The sequence below is a fragment of the Solanum dulcamara genome, chromosome 11 (assembly GCF_947179165.1).
Source record: "Solanum dulcamara chromosome 11, daSolDulc1.2, whole genome shotgun sequence".
In the NCBI taxonomy this organism is placed as follows: domain Eukaryota; kingdom Viridiplantae; phylum Streptophyta; class Magnoliopsida; order Solanales; family Solanaceae; genus Solanum; species Solanum dulcamara.
This window is the reverse complement of record NC_077247.1, coordinates 20,172,234-20,190,596: the sequence shown is the minus strand read 5'-3', so window position 1 is coordinate 20,190,596 and position 18,363 is coordinate 20,172,234. Positions and strand designations below refer to the sequence as shown.

The window sequence follows — 18,363 nt, the reverse complement described above, 5'->3', positions numbered from 1 at the left end:
TCATGGGTTCAATCTTATTTTAATGTGAATATTCATAATCTCAAAGTGTAATTTCATCATTATGTGTATTAATATCCACATTTCATCATTATGTGTAGTAATATCCACTTCTCCACATTAATCCCCGCACCCCTACTCCCATAATCTAAGATTAATGTTATATTTAAGACAATCTTACAATTAATTTTCTTGTAATAAAATAGAGGTATGATAGGTGATAGATAATATACTTGAAGACACTTGAAAAAAGGAAAAAAAAAATCTTGTTCCCTACCTTTCTTGTCTCTTTTTTTTGTTTGTTTCGTATTTATTACTTTGAGCTTAATTTTATAACATTTGCATGTTTGTGAATTAACAATTGTTGTTGCCAAATGGCAACATAGAAAAGTAGAGGGCGTAGAGTATTTGTAGGACCTAGTCAACGTACATAGAACCACATACATGATACAAGTACTCCCTCCACTCTTTGTTTTCGGGTCGGCAATTAATTGCTAATCGGTTTGACCCGATTCATTGGGTCCCACCTTTAAGTGGAAAATATATCCATTTTTTTTTTCGGGTTTGACAAAAAATAATTAAGGCATATTGAAAAAATATTGTAAGAAAAATAAGATCGTCCATGGAAAATTTCCCCACAAAAAAGTGGGAAAAAAAATAACAGAGCTTGTTGACAGGGGTGGTGTTTAACAGAAAAGTTTTAGAGAGAGAAACAAGAGAGAAAAAGCTTTTCTTTTTTCCCCTCAACCCTCTTTCAGAGAGATGGTCGAAGAGAGGTTCTTTTTCTGAGATCATCCTGAAAAGGGCAGTCAAGAAAACAAAAACATTCTTTGATTTTTCTTTGTTGAATTATTCGACGTCATTTTTTCCTCTTTTGCTGACTTTTGGAGTCTCAGATAATCCATTAAAACCTCTTGTGCAATCTGAAACAAAAGCAGCAACAAAGATTTCATTGACTGCCCTTTTGTCCCTACTTTCTGGTAAATTATTTTTTGGCATATCTTTACAATTCTGACCTTTTTTTTTCGGTTTTCTTTGAGATTTTTTATTGCTTAAGAATACGGTTATTCTCTGTGCGTCTTTTTATCTTGAGAGTCTTTTATGGTTTTGGCTTGTAAATTACTCCTACATTTTGTGCACTTCTTCTCCTTTTAAATATTCAATAATTGCTATTTCTATGTTGCTTTTTCAGCTAAAGCTTATTCTTTGAAGTTCATCGATCCTGATTTGCACAGTTGTTGATGAAAACGGAGGTGTCATAACCTAAATTTAGAAGCACAGAAAATGAGAGACCCTGATTTGGTCATTTGTGTTAAGCGAGCTGTTATTTTGATTTTATCATTGCTAGTTGTGTAGGTTGTAGAATAGATTTGTGTACATAAGAAAATAGCTGATTTTCCTTTTTCTTCTACTTGTAAAATTGTCCCGTGTATCCGAGTGATCTTCATAGCTCGGAGAGTCATTGCATATAAGAAAACTGGCGATTTTGTGTGGCATTTTGTATAGAGTCCTGGCTGGTGGCAGATATTATTACTGCCTAAATCACTGCTACACATGGTTCTGCTAGCAATGGGTGGTAGATGGAATATTTATGGATTCAAGTTATCATATCTTGCACTTCTGATTATTCTTTATGATGTTCACGGGTGTAGGTCACTCAATTCTGAAGGTAATTCTATTATATGCTTGGACTATCCTACTGGTTTTAGTGTTTATGTTTTGGTTGTATCTAGTTTGTTATGTCCATTTGATTATTGGATTGGTCTACCTCGTTGACTATTATTTATTTGCAAAACAAGGATTGGCATTGTTGGGACTACGATCTAAAGTGGATTGTGATCCATATGGAGTTCTTGCAAACTGGAATCCTGATCACTGTGACCCATGCATGTGGTCTGGAGTACAGTGTCTGGCAGGCAAAGTGCAAATGTTGTAAGTTCCTTGTTACATACGATCATATCTGTTAATGAGTATTCGATTCAATAAAACTTGCTTTATAGTTATAATGTTACGTTTCTTGTATAGTATAAGAACAAGTCTGTCAGATTTATATTAATGACAGACAAATGTGCAAAAGATGAACTCATATGGTTTGACCTTCGCGATATCTCTCATGTTGTTAATTATTTGCTTTTTTTAATTTCAAAAAACAAATTATTTGGTTTTTCTTCTCTGTTTAGGGATCTCCATGGATATTCTTTGGAAGGCACACTGGCACCAGAGCTTGGAAATCTCACTCACTTAAGATCAATGTAAGTTTTTACCTACAACAAAATGTATTTTGCTTTTCTAGCTCATAAGGGTTAAATGGTTTTTTTAAACACAACCAACTGGAAAAAGTGGTTGTAATGTCAGTATACATCCATTTACTTATGCCATATTTGTACACGATGGTTGCTTCTAAAGAAAAGATAGGCACGGGGTATCCTTTAGTTTCATGGTTCAAGTTTTATGGCTTTCTTGAGAAACAATACCTGTGTCTTGCATTAAAAGCATAATGCTTTACTATCTTGATTATTTTGGTGATAAAACTTTGTAATGCTTTACTTTCTATTTTAGTTGAGATAGTTTCCCTTCTGTGTGTATAATATATCTTTGCAAAACTGGTGAGATCACTGTAACACGTTTGATGACAAGCACTAATGTTCTGCTCCTTATTGATGTTGTATGTTACATCAAAAGTTGGTTATCATTGGAGGTGCCAAAATCCACTCAGCCAATTTTTTTGTGCAGCTACAACTTCTATTTTGTAAGACTTCCTACTGTCTGTTGTAGGTTAGTTGAGTGCAAGTCTGAACACAAATTTGTGAGGCTTATGTTTTTTCACTGAACTCACCAAAGAATTCCCCAAAGATTCTTAAGTGGGTTGGGGTTAATAACTTTTATGAATTCACCAAAGTTTTTCTCACCACAACCATTTGATAACCTTACACAATTTCTATCGGCTCAGACTGAATCCAGCATATGCTTAATATAACCACCACATATTTTCAGATGATTTGTGTGGTCTTGGTGTTGTGGAAACCATAGGTACTTAGTAATGCCACTAGGCTTTTGTTCCATACGCTTTGACAAAATTCAAATAAATTAGTGAGAAAAATATGGACATTAAATATCGGGAAAAGACTCAAATATGCCATCGAACTATTAGAAATGGTTCATCTATGTCATCCATGAAAAGTTGGATTCATCTATACCATTGCCGTTACAAAAAGGGATCATTCATGCCATTAATTTTTAATTGAAAATTATTTTAATTTTGGTTTTAATTAAATATTTAGTATTTTTAATTAAACCCTTTTCTATTTGCCTTGGTGATGGATGAGTTGACGCGGTCTATTCGAGAGGAGGTTTCATGGTGTATGTTATTTGCAGATGACATAGTACTAATTGATGAGACATGGGGTAGAGTTAATGATAGGTTGGAAGTTTGGAGACAAACTTTAGAGTCCAAAGGGTTCAAATTAAGCAAGACCAAAATAAAATATTTGGAGTGCAATTCAGTGTTGCATTAGATGAAGCGACCGTGGAAGTGAGGCTTGCCACTTAGCCTATTCCCAAGAGAGAAAGCTTTAAATATCTTGGGTCCGTCATCCAGAATAGTGGGGATATCAACGATGATGTCACATATCGCATTGGGACAGCATGGATGAAATGGAGGCTTGCCTCACAAGTATTGTGTGATAAGAAGGTTTCACCTAAATTTAAAGGTAAGTTCTACAAAGTGGTGGCTAGACCGTCCTTGTTGTATTGGGTAGAGTGATGGCCATTCAAGAACTCACATGTTTAGAAGATGCATGTTGCGGAGATGAGATGTTGAGATGGATGTGTGGGCATACTAGGAGTGACTGAATTAGGAATGAGGTTATTCGGGAGAAGGTAGGAGTGACCTCTATGATAGATAAGATGAGAAAAGAGAGAATGAGATAGTTTGGACATGTACAGAGGAGGCGCACCGACACACTAGTGAGGAGGTGCGAGATGTTGGATTTAGGGGTACGCGAAGGGGTAGGGGTAGGTCGAAAAATTATTAGGGAGGGGTGATTAGACAGGACATGCCGCAGCTTTATATTACCAAGAACATGACTTTAGATAGAAAGGAGTGGAGGTCACGTATTAGGGTAGAAGGTTAGTTGGGGTAGAATGTAGTCTTTCCATGTGACGGTTTAGGGCCTGTCATATGACTAGTCGTGCTAGAATTGTTATGTTATTATTTTTTGATTATCACATTATTTTGCTATTGTTATTATTTTTCTTGTAGACTTTACATTGCTTTCGTTTTAGACGTTATGTTTTCTCTATTGTTTTCTTCTTCCTTTACTTGGGTTTGATACACTTTAGTTGAGGGTTTTTCGAAAACAACATATCTACCTACATGAGGTAGTGGTAAGGTCTGAATACACTCTACCCCCTTCAAACCCCGCTTTGTGGGATTTCACTGAGTATGTTGTTGTTTTAATTAGGTGACGTGGACCTCTAATATGAAGCCATGCGACATAAATGTTTTTTTTTCAAAATTAGATATAGTTCTTGTTAAAAAATAATGGCTCAAATGAACCATTTTTGTAATGGTAGTGGCATAGATGATATAGATGAGCTATTTCTAATAGTTTAATGGCTTATTTGAGCCTTTTCCTATTTTTATTGCATTATATCTTTTGGTACTTTCTAAAAGATGGTGCAACAAAAAAGTGTTGAAAATGTGCATCAATTTTTATTAAGCGTAAGAGGGCTTTAAATAGTCAATTTGAAAACATATTCTGCATAACAAAAATTCAAAAAGGCTAAGTAATCTCAACAACTAACACAACCTGATAGAAATTCAAAATTCAAATTCATCCTAAAAAATAATTTATAATGCTAAAAATTACTGGAGTAACTAAAAGCGAATTTCATCACTCCTCCGTTGCTTTGGTTATTGAAATTAAAAAATGCTCCTCCTAAATTTATGCTTAGGTAGTTGGTACTGAATTCTTTTGAACTTGCATATTTTTTTGATATTGATCTTCTCTTCTTCTGTTGGTTTCGTGCTTAAAAAACACCCTAAATAAAGTTTTCTTGTTTGAAAGCTCTTTTGAAAGTGCTTTCATCTAGACAATGATAAGATTTGGAAGGAGTGCAAGGATCGTTCTTCCATTACAATATTTCATAAATCATAGGTTTCAAAATATGATTTCATTTCACTAATTAAATATGATAGTTTTCATTAGTGAAAATTTGTGGGGCATTGAAAAAGAGACTGTTGCTTGCCATGGTTAAATGTAGGTTAAAAATTAGTGTTGGTTGAATAGGCCTTCGTGTAGAAAATAAGCACGGGTTGAAGAAAATAACCTGATGAGTCAAAGGGATTGAAAATAGCCTTTGCGGGTTAAAAGTAGCCCTGAAGGATTAAATATGGGTTGCAAATGGTTCTTTAGAAGAACTCACCGATCCTGTAAGATTAATGAGGATCTTGATACCACTGTTGGATTTTGTTAAAGATGGTGCACCTAAATAGGGTTGAAAATGTGAATATTCATTAAGCATAAAAGGGCTTTGAATTGCCAACTTGAATAAATAATTTGCAGAAAAGCTGCCTAGCAAAAATTCAAAAAGGCTAAATAATCTCAACAATTAATACAATCTGATAGAAATTCAACATTAAAAATCCATTCTAAACCTAAGAAACTTATTATGCTAAAAGTTATTGTACTAACTAAAAACAAATCTCAACAATATCTTGCAAAATTTAATTTTTGAGGAGATGTTCTATTTAGAACTAACTAATTTGAACTTATAAAGCAACATTGCATTGTCTTAGTCCAAATTCTTTGAGATGGAAATATATCATTAGGCATAATGGTTTTGTAAATCAGATGGACAAAGTAGTAGATTAGTAAATTGGGTGGAAAAGACTAAAGAGAATTAGTTTCCATGTCTAATAGTCATAGTTTTCATCATCTTGCATACTGTATCTTCCTGTGTGCTGTGCATTACTTCTTTTTTAATCTTAGCAATTTTAATTTTTTTCTCTATGATCGCCTCACAGTGTGCTGTCAGAAAACAATTTTTTTGGTGCCATTCCAAAAGAATTTGGACGACTTCGAAGGTTGGAAGTTCTTGATGTGAGTGATAATAATTTGAGTGGGAGAATTCCAGCAGAAATAGGTGACCTGCGTTCGCTAAGAAGCTTGTGAGTTCATAATTTAATTTTTGTGCATGTAAAGATACATTCTGCCTATATAAGTTTATATATGTGAGTATTCATGCGGAAAAATCATTAAAAGATGCTCTTGAACTGTGTCTAATACCTTTTTCCCAGGTTGATTCGTAACAACAACTTGGAAGGAACAATTCCATTTGAAATTGGGAAGCTTCATTTGCTCTCCAAATTGCAATTTGACGAAGCACTCATCCCTGTTGCCGGTGGAACATGCTGTGTAAATAGAAAATTTGCATACTGGTAAGGTTCTTTTGGTTTTATTGGACCTTTTGTATTTGTGTTCTGGTTCTTGCTACATTATATAACCAAATATCAACATGCAAAGATGTCTGAAATGTATGAAATTTGTATTTAAGCTATTTCAGGCTGGCATTACTTTCAGAATATGCTCATAACTCCTGCCATAAGCTTTTCTGGGTGCAGTGGCGAAGCCAGGATTTTAAATAAGAGGGTTCAAAATCTGAATAAGTAGACACACGAGCTAGTCGAAGGGGGTTTGAAATCTTATTTATATACATAAAAAATTATTTTAACCATGTATAAATAGTATAATTTTTCGCCGAAGGGAGTTCAGATGAACCCCCTCGGCACAAGGTGGCTCCGCCACTGTCTGGGTGGGAGTGAGGGTGTGGGTGAACACAAGTTGATAAAGTTGAGTATTAATGATAACAAGGGATATTGTGGTTTATGTCGATTCAAATAAAGCCTGGGAGGTAGGTGATTTCATAGATGTGGTGATGCAATGACTTGTGCTGCTATGTTGTAAATGTCAGATCTCTACAAGCAGAAAACGGCAGTTTTTTAGACTCAAGCAGTTGATAGTGTTACTTATGAATGAACCAAGGGCCATTGTGGTAATGCATAGAGCATGGGAACCGAGTCCTTTCACAGATGTGGTGCTGTTAGGATTTAGTTGTGCAGTGACCTGTGCTGCTGTGCCTGAAGCTGACAGATCAAAGAAAGCAGCAAGCTGAATTTCTTCATTCTTATGCAGAAAGGTGGCTTCAATGAAATAGGGAAAATGGTTAAGTCAAGAACAATGAGGCTCAAAGAATTGTAGTGACCGTCAGCTGCAATGGAATGGAGCATTCTTTTGCTTCAAGCCCCATGTTTGGCAGTGAATTCTGATTCTTCAGCAGCCTGATGCTTGAAATTCACTGTCTAGTTTGACATCTTATAGTAATACTTGACCTTACATCAACCCAAACGAAAAAGCTTTGTAAAACTACAAGGAGGTGATTTTCCTGTTATTGCACTCATCCAAGGCTCGGGTTGAGGATGAGGGATGCAATATTGGAGATACTTGCTCCCAGATCTTGGGATTGATCCTGGAATTAAGAGAGTATCAAAAGCATGAAAATTATCATATTGGTTCTAGTTTGTTTTAAGTTTGGATCAAGATACTCTTCTCTTATCAGTGACCTCAGTTTTAGCTTTAACTCTTTCATAGAATACTGACTATCATAACTAATGCATGGTTACTTTAAATTACCCGCCTTTCAATAGCACTTGCCTTCTCAATCAGATATTTTCTGTTGCCTGCTTCTCTCTGATAATTTGATGTCTGTTTGTGGCAGCATCTGTCATGGCAGTCTGATACCAACAACGACCGTAGACTCCTTTATCAGACCACTTAAAGGGACACTTCTGCGTTATCTGACTCTGTAAGTAACTTAATGGTTTTCAATCACCATGTGTTTCTACTTACGTTTTATCACTCTAGAAGCGTTTTTGTGTCAATAAAGGTTCTGCAGACAGCTTGGGAGTGGCTCATTGGATAATCAGACAGAGTATTCCTCTGACAACCTACCAAGTGAGTGAAAACGTTTTAATTAGAAAGGAATTATGCTGAAAGTGCACAAAAGATTGTTTTCATTCTTATTTTTAGCAGGTTCATCTAGGCCTCACATCATCCATACGGTTCAGAACCAGGCAAATATCGCACGCCGCAAGTTAGTTGAACAATCCAGTAACCTTGCTGCTGTTCCTGCCAATGGTGGGAAACCTTTGGGTCCTGTTGTTTCAGTGCCAAGCACCAGAAGTAGTGGGTCATTTCATGCTGTGCCAAATACCCAAGGAATACCTCCTACCCCCTTACCCGCCTCACATCAGCAGCCTGAGTCTCAATCCAAACCAAATCCAAGGGGACAGTCCAGTACTGTTGTTAAACAGCCAGCTAATAGACAGGCTTCACCTGCCCAAAAATATGGAGATACATGGAAGTATATAGTTGGGGTTTTTGGGGTTTTTCTTCTCATTGCTGCTGCAACCATGTTCTTAGTTTGCAGAAGCAGAGCTGCAAGAACAATAGGCCCTTGGAAGACTGGGTTAAGTGGACAGCTGCAAAAAGCATTTGTCACAGGTACTTTAATTAACATTTGTGACAAGAATTGCTTTAATATTCTGCCCACATTCTGATATTCAATGAAAAAATCACCGTTGGTTGATATAGTCCTGACACTCTATGCCTATAACTGCTTTAATTTAAATATGTGATATACTGACATTTCCCCCTTTTGAAATGATATTATTAGCCTAGTGTTGGTGTATGTACCTTTTTCACTACTTTTTTTGCAATGACAAGGAGGCAGAATAAAGGAACAAATTCCTTTATTTTCCACGAGATGCATTTGTCTAGAGAGATTTTCTGACGATAAGTAGATTAAAAAGTTTTTATTGGCCCTAAATTTTAGAAATGATAATGCTGGAGACTTCACTTTTGCTTCTTCCGGAAAGTGATTTGTCTTTCTTTATCCATTTTATTTTTTCAATTACTTCTCTAGAAAAAGTTCTACTCGTATAACAGCCATAAGAAGGTATAATACTGATGTTGATTGCAAAAAATTGTTTCTTCTGAAAACATTGCAGGGGTCCCTAAGCTTAACAGGTCTGAGCTTGAAACAGCATGTGAGGATTTTAGCAATATAATTAGTAGTCATGATGCATATATAATCTACAAAGGAACTCTGTCTAGTGGAGTAGAGATTGCTGTTGCCTCGACTACTCTAACTTCACTCAAAGATTGGTCTGAGAGTTCAGAAATGGCCTTCAGGAAGAAGGTTTGTTATTTCCATTTACATCAAAAATAGAATATCTCTCCATAGATCTCACAGTCTGACACTTCCCATAGTGACATTGTTGTTATCCCTTCACCCTTTTTGGTTGTAAAAGACATGTGATATTTTGTGGTTGTGCTACTGAACAGATTGATACACTTTCAAGAGTGAACCACAAAAATTTTGTTAATCTTATTGGATACTGTGAGGAGGATGAACCTTTCACTAGGATGATGGTCTTTGAGTATGCTCCAAATGGAACTCTTTCTGAGCATCTGCATGGTAAAATTCTTTGTTGTCCACAGTTCAGCTTCAATTACTCATATGATGGCTTGATTTAGTTCAGAATAACACTTATAATTTTTTTTAAAAAGATGTTCAAAATGATGTAAAATATAAGTTTCATTTTCAGTTAAAGGAACCGATCCTCTTGACTGGTCTGCAAGGATGAGAGCCATAATGGGGACAGCGTATTGCCTTCAGTACATGCATGATCTGAATCCTTCGGTGCCCCATTCCAGCTTGAATTCAAATGCCATATTTTTGACTGACGATTATGCTGCTAAGGTCTGCTCCGTCTTCTTCAATATATACACTTCCCCTAATGTGTACATGTCCAGAAGATGAAACATTTTTCTTTTGTATTTCATATTGAAGTAGAATTTTTATATTTTCACAGATTACAGAGATTGGTTTCTGGTCAGAACTAATAGCCAAGTCTAAGTACTCGAGGGATGATTTAGAAAATTCTGAGCTGCCGGCACTTGCTGATCCTGAAACAAATATCTATAGTTTTGGGATTCTGTTACTAGAAATAATTTCTGGAAAGTCGCCTTATTCTGAAGAACAAGGATCTCTTCTGAACTGGGTAAATCTCCTTTTAATTCTATTTCATATGTTTCCCTTTTTTTCTTATACTTGATCATTATGATATGTTCCCTAGTCTGCACTTTCTTGTATGGATGTCTTTTCTTTCAGACGTGCAAAAGCATTGATAACTACTGTTTTATTTAGGCGGAGCAATACCTTAAAGATAAGATGAATGTGAGCTCCTTGGTTGACCCAACACTCAAGTCTTTCAAAAATAATGAGCTTATGGTTATCTGTGTGGTAATTGAAGAATGCCTTCAAGAAAATATAAGGAAGAGACCAACGATAGGCGAAGTCATCGCAAAATTAAGGGAAGCAATTGATATATCGCCTGATGCTGCAGTTCCCAGACTTTCTCCCCTCTGGTGGGCTGAACTCGAGCTCTTGTCTTCTGATGCAGCTTAGCCTGATTTGTTTGTCTACTTTGCAAGTTGAGTATTGCTTTGCTATGTATAAATACACCAAATATAATTGGTTTCTCCTCAGACTCAACCCCTTACATACCTAATATTTTTCTGTTTCCCCACTATTCCTCTATATTCTCAAAATTTGTTGGTTCATTCTTTCATATTTTTCGTCGTCTCTGTAACAAATCCAGTTATACTCCTTTCCTTGGTGGGATATTCTACAGTCTTTGCCCATTTGTGATCAAGAGTTTGGTTTGTACAAGCAAAATTTGAACTTGGCGTTCAATATTTCACATGTGTTAATCTCGAAGCAAAGAGATCTTATATATTTTTTCTTGATTTCCAGGTGGTTGTCAAAGTGCATATGGTATTTACAAGAAGTTGTTTAGAGCTAACTAATACCCCATCTATTTCAATTTATGTTTTATACTTTCTCTTAATAAAACAGAATGCCACTTCGTAACTTTTTAATTTCAACATTTCATGTGATATGTTTAATATCACAAGATTCAAAGGACATTTTGATACATTCAATATATTTTTTGCTTAAAAGACCAAAATATTCAAAGAACATTTTGGTGTTGTCTATTTGTTCTTTATTTCCAAGTTGTTAAAGTGCATATGGTATAAATAAGGTTTAGAAATTAGAGCAAACTAATACTCTATTTGTTTCAATTTTATTTGTCTTATTTTTCTTTCGGCTAATTTAGAAAAATATAATTTTCTATTTTCGTGATACTTTATGTAACACTTTGTAAATTTGGATTAGCATTCAATTAATTAGATGATTGTGATTAGGCCCGAAATATTAAAAATCTGTTAGTTATGAGTTAAATACCTATATTATTTAAAGGTATTTGTATCTATTTTTCCATGCTTCGAAGAGTACGTCAATTCGAGTTGTGTGTGAAAAGTTGAGTACGTTTTTCTAAAGACTCTGCATTTTCCGGGGAACATGGTGTTGATCCCATCTTGAACAAGCTGAGTGTGACACTTCACCTTCATAACAATGAAATGGGATGCATCGGAGGACATGCCGCGTACAATCGGTATGGGAAAGAGGGGAAGATATTCTAAGTGTAGGGGAAACATTCGATGCCATGGACAGTGTTGTAATACCAAGTCAAAGTATGACTAGTTTGACGTTATTAAATATTTTTAAATTCGAGAGAACAAGAACGTATCTAAGCCAAAAACTAGGTTATCTAATATTCAATTGAGTTAAACCACGATTTAATAAGTTATAAAGAGTTAAATGTTGAATGCCCTATCAAATTAAAGGTCTATGAGTCTAGTTTTTAATTATGTAATTTGCTTGTTAATTCGACCTCGTACAAAAAGTTATGCATATTATATCACAAATTGCTTTAGCACAAAAGTTGGTTATGATGGACCTTCACCTACTTGTTTAGGTGTCTTACTTGGTTGAGCTACTTGCTTGCATGTCTTACCACTACAAGCGAAATGATCTTTAGTGAGGGAATATGTGGTCGAATAAAGATCAAATTTGGTCGCTATAAGTTAATAACGACGGGGTAAAAATTGCACGTCACTAATCGCTAAGTGTTTTGATGTTAAAGTTAACGACTAGATTGAAATATCCCATCATATCTTAGTGACAATGTTGAGTTAATTCTATTGTTGAATTAATTCTGCTTTTATTAATTAAGAGTGATGCAAGGGATATAAAATAATACGTTTCAAAGGAGATGAACTTCATATCCGTTCCAAATTAGATTTTGTTAAGTGTGATGTAATGACCTTTAATCTCCTTAACATTCACATAGGTTTCTCAAAAAATTAACTCTCCTATTTGCAACTCCTCCTCTTGCAATCCTATATAAGAAGTGTCTCTAGTGAACATAAAATATACTACCACCAAAAAGAAAAGAAAAAACAACTTCCTCCTTTCTTTTTAAAATATATTTTGGGTAATTGATTTGAGCAACCTCCAAACTTTCAGCCACGAGTGCACGTGTTTGAGAGTAACTATTAGTTTTAATAAGAATATGACAGATAAGACAATGAAGATGATGCCTAGTTTTCTAAAGAAAAGAAAACAAGAGAATATAAGGAACTAAAAAAAGAAGATGGTGACTGAGAGAAAAACTTATGCAGAGACAGTTATAGTTCTGTAGAAAAACAGATACATAAAATATTCTAAAGAAAAAAACTAAATTAGATCATGGTCCCTACTTTCAGGTAAAAGTGCTTACCATGGTAACTACCCCTAAAATAACTAAAAAGAGAAATACAGTAAACTTAAAATAAGATACTCCAGTCCTAAAGCAACTAACTAATACTCGTCCTTGCATTAGGAGCTGCAAATTCCAAGTTGTTGCCTTAGGAACTCAAACTTGTTGATAGGAAGGGCTTTCGTAAATACATCTGCTAGCTGATCTTCAGATTTGCAATAAACAAGAGTCAGTTCTCCTTTTTTCTACACACCTCAAGAAAAATAGCTTGATGTTGAAGTGTTTAGTCTTCCCATAGAACACCGGATTATGCAAAATAGGTATTGCATCTTAATTATCAACATAAATCTCAATATTAACTTTTTGTTCCATATTCAAATCAAAAAATATTTTTCTCAGCCATAAGGATTGATTTACTGATGCCTTTGCTGCAATGAATTCAGTCTCTGCCGTGGATTGTGCCACAGTTTCTTATTTTTGGAAAACCAAGAGAAAATCCTTGATCCCACACTAAAACAATATCCTAATATACTTTTCATGTCGTCAAGGGATCTAACCCAATCACTGTCTGAGAATCCATACAATTTGAAATTCTCACATTTCTTGAATTTGACACCATATTCGACAGTACCTTTAATTTATCTTATAATTCTTTTTGCTACTCGCAAATGCATTTCAGTAGAACAATGCATAAATCTAGATAAAAGACTTACAACAAATAGAATATTTGTCCATGTAGCCGTGAGATACATCAAGCATCCAATCAAGCTTCTGAAATTTTCTTCATCAACTTTATCAGTTCCATCATCTTTGCTTAACTTCTCCTTTGGATTCATTGGTGTGCTTGTTGCCTTGCAATTTTTTATATGGAATTTCTCAAGTATCTCCCCTACATACTTCTTTTGACAGATAAAAAATTCATTACAATCTTGCTTGATTTCCATTTCTAGAAAGTATGTCATTAGTCCAAGTTTGTCGTCTCATAGACTTGCATCATTTCCTTCTTAAACTCTTCAACCAGCTACACATTGTTTCCTTTCACCAAGAGATTATCAAAATAAAGGGAAACAATGAGAAGATCAGTTCCTTTATGTTTGACATAAAGAGTAACTTCAGATACACTTCGTACAAACCCCAAACACAATAATTGATCATCAATCTTGCTATACCAAGCTCTTGGAGCTTGTTTTAAGCCATAAAGAGCCTTTTCAAGAAGACATACTTTTTCTTCTTTTTCTTGCTCAACGAAATCCTCGGACTGCTCTCCATAATTTTTTTCCTGTAATACAACATTTAAAAAGGCAGATTTTATATCTAGCTGGAACACTTTCCAGCCCTTTTATGCTGCTATTGCTAGCAACTGTCTAATGGTATCCAATCGGGCTACTGGAGCAAAGGTGTCCGAGTAATCAACACCAAATATTTGGGCTTATCCCTTGACAACAAGCCTAGCCTTTTATTTATTGATAGAACCATCAGAATTAAGCTTGGTTCTAAACACCCATTTTACTCCAATGACCTTCTTATCTTTCGGCCTATCAACTAATTCCCAAGTTTTATTTTTCTTAATCATGCTCCATAGCATTTCTCTCCTTTAGACTCTCAAATTGCCATATTACATTGTTGGTAGATGTTAGAGAGTAGTCTTTTACCTCTAATTGGAGGCTCATCCACTAACTCATTTTGCCATTGATTGGATATTTTCTCCTCTGAAGCTTTTATTGAAAATTAATTGTCCTTCGAGTCTCATTTCTCTTCCTTAGAAAAGTACACATCTCTATTGACAATCATCTTCTCTATTTGTGGATTATATACTTTGTAGGCCTTGGAGGATGAGTTATAACCCACAGAGATTTCAAGAACTGCCTTTTTATCAAGTTTGTCTTTTTTAACCTGCGACACATGAAAGAAACAAACACAACCAAATACTTTAATGAAGCTTAGTGATAGTTTGAAACCATTCCAAGTCTCGAATGGTGTTTTATTTTGCAATGATTTAGTAGGAAGCCGATTTTGTAGAAGTATTATTGTATTAGCTGGCGCGGCCTAAAAATTTTTGGGTAGCTCTTTTTCATGCAACACCGCGTCATTTTCATTATATATATATATTTCTCCTTTCACTAACTCCATTTTGCTAAGGAGTATATGGTGCAGTGAGCTGATGAGTGATACCTGTTTCCTAACAAAATTTGTTAAATTCTTCAAAATTATACTCTTTTCCATTGTCAGATCGTAGGGATTGAATTTTGCAACCACTTTGATATTCCACCATCTTCTTGAACATCGAGAAAATTCCAGCCACTTCTGATTTGTATTTCATAAAACAATCCAGTAGAATCGTGTATAATCATCAATGAATATAACATAGTATAGACTACCATTAAGGAACGATTTTCTTTAAGGTCCTACAATATCTCTGTGAATCAGCTGCAACCTTTGAGAAGTCCTCCATGATACTTTAGGAAATGGCTTCCTATTCTGCTTACCAAATTGACAAGCTTGACAACTTGGTAAGTGATCAACCAGAGTAGGTAGTCCTTTTGCCATATCCCTTCTTCAGCAACAATAATGCTTGTAGATGACAATGGCCAAGTCTCTTGTGCCAGATTTCTATTACACTTGCTATAGTGGAATAAGCTAGTTGCTCTTTTTCTGTTGGATCAAAGGAAAAACTCATTTCTCTCATCTTCATCTGGAAAATTTCATTTCCAGTAGTGTCACTGATTTGGCAATGATGATCTTCGAAGAAAACTCTAAATCCTTTTTCCATCAGATGTTCTACACTTAGTAAATTTTGATCAATTTTAGGAACATAAATAACCTCTAAAATTTTCTGTGTGTCCGTGCTTGTCTTAATAACTATGGTTCCAATTCCTTTGACAGGAAGGTGATCTCCATTTCCTATTCGAACCTTGGAAATTTAGTGGGCTTCAACTCCTTGAATAGACTCTTTTCATGAGTCATGTGGTTAGTGCACCCACTATCAATTAACCAAGAATCTATTGAGCTTTTACTTGAGAAGCATGTTGTAAAAAAAGATGATCCTCTTCTTCTTGATTAGCAACTTGAGCATTTGCTTCCTGCTGCGAGGCTTTATTTTTGAAAATCACTAATTCGTGTCCAAGCTGATCGCATTTCTTACATTTAGCATTAGGTCTCTTCCAACACTTGAATGGTGGATGGCCATTACTTCCACAGTGGTGGCAAGGGGGATAACATTTCTTCGCATTTCTTCTCTTACTTTTGTCATTGGTTGATGTTTCTCCTTCATTCAATGTTTGATTCTTTTTCTTCTTCTGATTTTTGTTAACCTAGTGCTTACTGACAAGAGCCCCTTCTATTGTGACATCCTATCTCATGAGTCTTCTTTGCTCTTGAGCTTTCAAGGAATTGAGCAACCCTGTCAAACTAATATTTGACAAATCCTTAGTATTTTTTAAAGTCGTAATTATTGTTTCATACCTTTCAGGAACTGTTACAAGAATCTTCTTAATAATTGTTGAGTCTGCAAGTGTAGAGTCGAGTAGCCTCACCTTATTTGCAATATTGAGAAGTCTATATGAATACTCCTTCAATGTTTCAGATTCCTTCATTTTTTGCAATTCAATTCCTAATTAAGTTTAAAACTTGCATACCTTTTATCTCATCTCCGACATATTCTTCCTTGAGATAATCCCATACTTTTTTAGCAGTTTTCAGAGTCATTATCCGCGTGAAAACTATTGATGATACTGCAACAAATAAACATGCCTTGGCCTTCAATTTCTTTGTCTTTTTTTCCTTGTGTTCTTTAATTTGAGAAATGGTGGGATTATGCAGTAGGGCTGGAATATCGTAATTCTCTTCCATGTATTCTCTAGAGATCCAAAGCATCCAAGTACATCTCCATTCGTACTACCCAAATCTGATAGTTATCTCCATCAAAGACCGATGGAGCAATTAGTGAGAAACTTGGTTCAGCATCCATGGCTTCTCTAACTCAATCACATATCCTTTAAGATGAAAGTTCTAATACCAAAGTGACCCTAAGCTAATCTCATGATTTGGCATGAAACTAAGATTCACAAATCAACAACAAGAGACAACTAAAATCCAGAAGACAACATGAATAGTCCAATAAGAATCTAACAACAAATAGACTAATATCTGATTACACATATGCTGGAATCTAGTCTAACTGTATGAAAGCCTCTACTAATATGAGTTGCTAGGACAAACCCCTAAGTAACTCCTAATGTCTGAAACTGAAAGTAAAATACAGAAAGAAACATAAAGGTTGTCCTCGAAAAGATGAGGGACTCAACAAGAAAGCTACTATGCTTATCAGATGTAGTACTAACTGAGGCCCGAATGATGAACGTCTGAACCTATATTATCAAATAATATAGGTAAAAAATGTATAGTGAGTTCTTTAAATGTACTAGTTATAAAGAATATGCATAGTAAACATGATATATGAACATACCAATTCTGTAAAATATGTTGATACAATGATCAAGTAAATAAAATGATGACTGATAAAACTGGACTAAATTAACTGAATACTTGATCATCCAACAACTGAAAAGATTGACTGACTGTGGGAGATACTAAAACCGTCATATAATCATGTGAGCTACTACATGGATTTTGATGTATAATCCCTATCAAAAGGGCCCAATATACTTGCAAAGATATAAAGGCTAAATTGAGCTAATATAGATCCGCTAAGCTATTGTCTATCTAATATAAATCTATGGTGGCACATAGTTCTGAAACTTAGGGATTGGTACTAAAGGTCCAAGAACATTGAATGAAATTTTCATCCCTAAATCCGCTTGGTGCTAAGTAAAACTCCCATGAAAAACATGCAATGAACTGAAGACAGTAATAATCAAATAATATTGACTTATATTGGTAATTTGATAAATATAAGAGTAGCTCATGAATCATGACTTAAAACTGATAATAATATGAAAGACACTTTATCTGAAACCATCTAAAATCATGAAACCCGATAATCTGAAAATATGCTTTTGAAGAATCATAATTCTAAGTCATGGAGATATTTGTATAATGAGGTTTCATAAAACTACTATTAGAAATATAGAATCATAAATCCTAGGTTTAGAGAATTATAAACTTGAAGAATTGGGGTTTTCTTGGGACTCAATGGGTGAAGGAATACCCATTGATGAAATTTTATTACCTAGAATGAAGATTCCTAACTTGAATTCCTTGCATAGGGCATTGAAGCTTGGAGCCCTAGTTATTTCTTGAGAGAAGACTTGAGAGAGAAAAACAATTGATTAGGGAGGTTATTGTAAGGCCCAGGAAGTCAAAAAGTTAGAACCAAGGAGAAATTTCTAAAATATTGACTGGATCCAAGTGTACGAAGTTAAGCGTGCTTGGGCGAGAGTAGTACTAGGATGGGTGACCCCTTGGGAAGTCCTCGTGTTGCATCCCTCCTTTTTGTTATATGGGGCAGAGTGTTGGCCAGTTAAGGTCTCCCACGTGCAAAAGATGAAGGTTTCCGAGATGAGAATGTTGAGATGGATGTGTGGGCATACCAGGAGTGACAAGATTAGAAATGAGGCTATTCGAGAAAAGGTAGGAGTGGCCTCGGTGGAAGACAAGATGCGGGAAATGCGACTGAG

General features: G+C 35.2%; 2 protein-coding genes across 2 annotated transcripts; one reads left to right on the top strand and one right to left on the bottom strand.

Moving 5' to 3' along the window:
- Positions 1 to 848: 848 nt before the first annotated feature.
- Positions 849 to 10,877, top strand: LOC129873153 (protein MALE DISCOVERER 2-like). The gene is made up of 14 exons (XM_055948187.1): positions 849 to 977; positions 1,190 to 1,666; positions 1,797 to 1,929; positions 2,178 to 2,249; positions 6,026 to 6,169; positions 6,299 to 6,439; positions 7,777 to 7,863; positions 7,945 to 8,012; positions 8,091 to 8,561; positions 9,068 to 9,258; positions 9,405 to 9,537; positions 9,668 to 9,822; positions 9,935 to 10,123; positions 10,270 to 10,877. The coding sequence occupies exons 2-14, from the start codon at positions 1,552 to 1,554 to the stop codon at positions 10,528 to 10,530; spliced, it is 2,160 nt and encodes a 719-aa protein (XP_055804162.1). The 5' UTR covers positions 849 to 977; positions 1,190 to 1,551; the 3' UTR covers positions 10,531 to 10,877.
- A 2,871-nt stretch (positions 10,878 to 13,748) lies between these two features.
- LOC129872444 (uncharacterized) lies at positions 13,749 to 16,576 on the bottom strand. The gene is made up of 5 exons (XM_055947434.1): positions 16,363 to 16,576; positions 16,190 to 16,232; positions 15,214 to 15,379; positions 14,543 to 14,620; positions 13,749 to 14,006 (listed from the first exon to the last, which is right to left on the bottom strand). The coding sequence occupies exons 1-5, from the start codon at positions 16,574 to 16,576 to the stop codon at positions 13,749 to 13,751; spliced, it is 759 nt and encodes a 252-aa protein (XP_055803409.1).
- Between the last annotated feature and the right edge of the window lie 1,787 nt (positions 16,577 to 18,363).

Excerpts from the sequence above, each read along its gene's own strand:
- LOC129873153 (XM_055948187.1), top strand. The coding sequence starts at position 1,552 with ATGGTTCTGCTAGCAATGGGTGGTAGATGGAATATTTATGGATTCAAG. Across the intron at positions 7,864-7,944 it reads CTTCTGCGTTATCTGACTCT|GTTCTGCAGACAGCTTGGGA; the intron begins GTAAGTAACTTA and ends GTGTCAATAAAG. Across the intron at positions 8,562-9,067 it reads GCAAAAAGCATTTGTCACAG|GGGTCCCTAAGCTTAACAGG; the intron begins GTACTTTAATTA and ends AAAACATTGCAG.
- LOC129872444 (XM_055947434.1), bottom strand. The coding sequence starts at position 16,576 with ATGGAAGAGAATTACGATATTCCAGCCCTACTGCATAATCCCACCATT. Across the intron at positions 16,233-16,362 it reads TGTCGGAGATGAGATAAAAG|ACTCAACAATTATTAAGAAG; the intron begins GTATGCAAGTTT and ends CTACACTTGCAG. Across the intron at positions 15,380-16,189 it reads CTTGTAACAGTTCCTGAAAG|AAAAAGAGCAACTAGCTTAT; the intron begins GTATGAAACAAT and ends TTGATCCAACAG.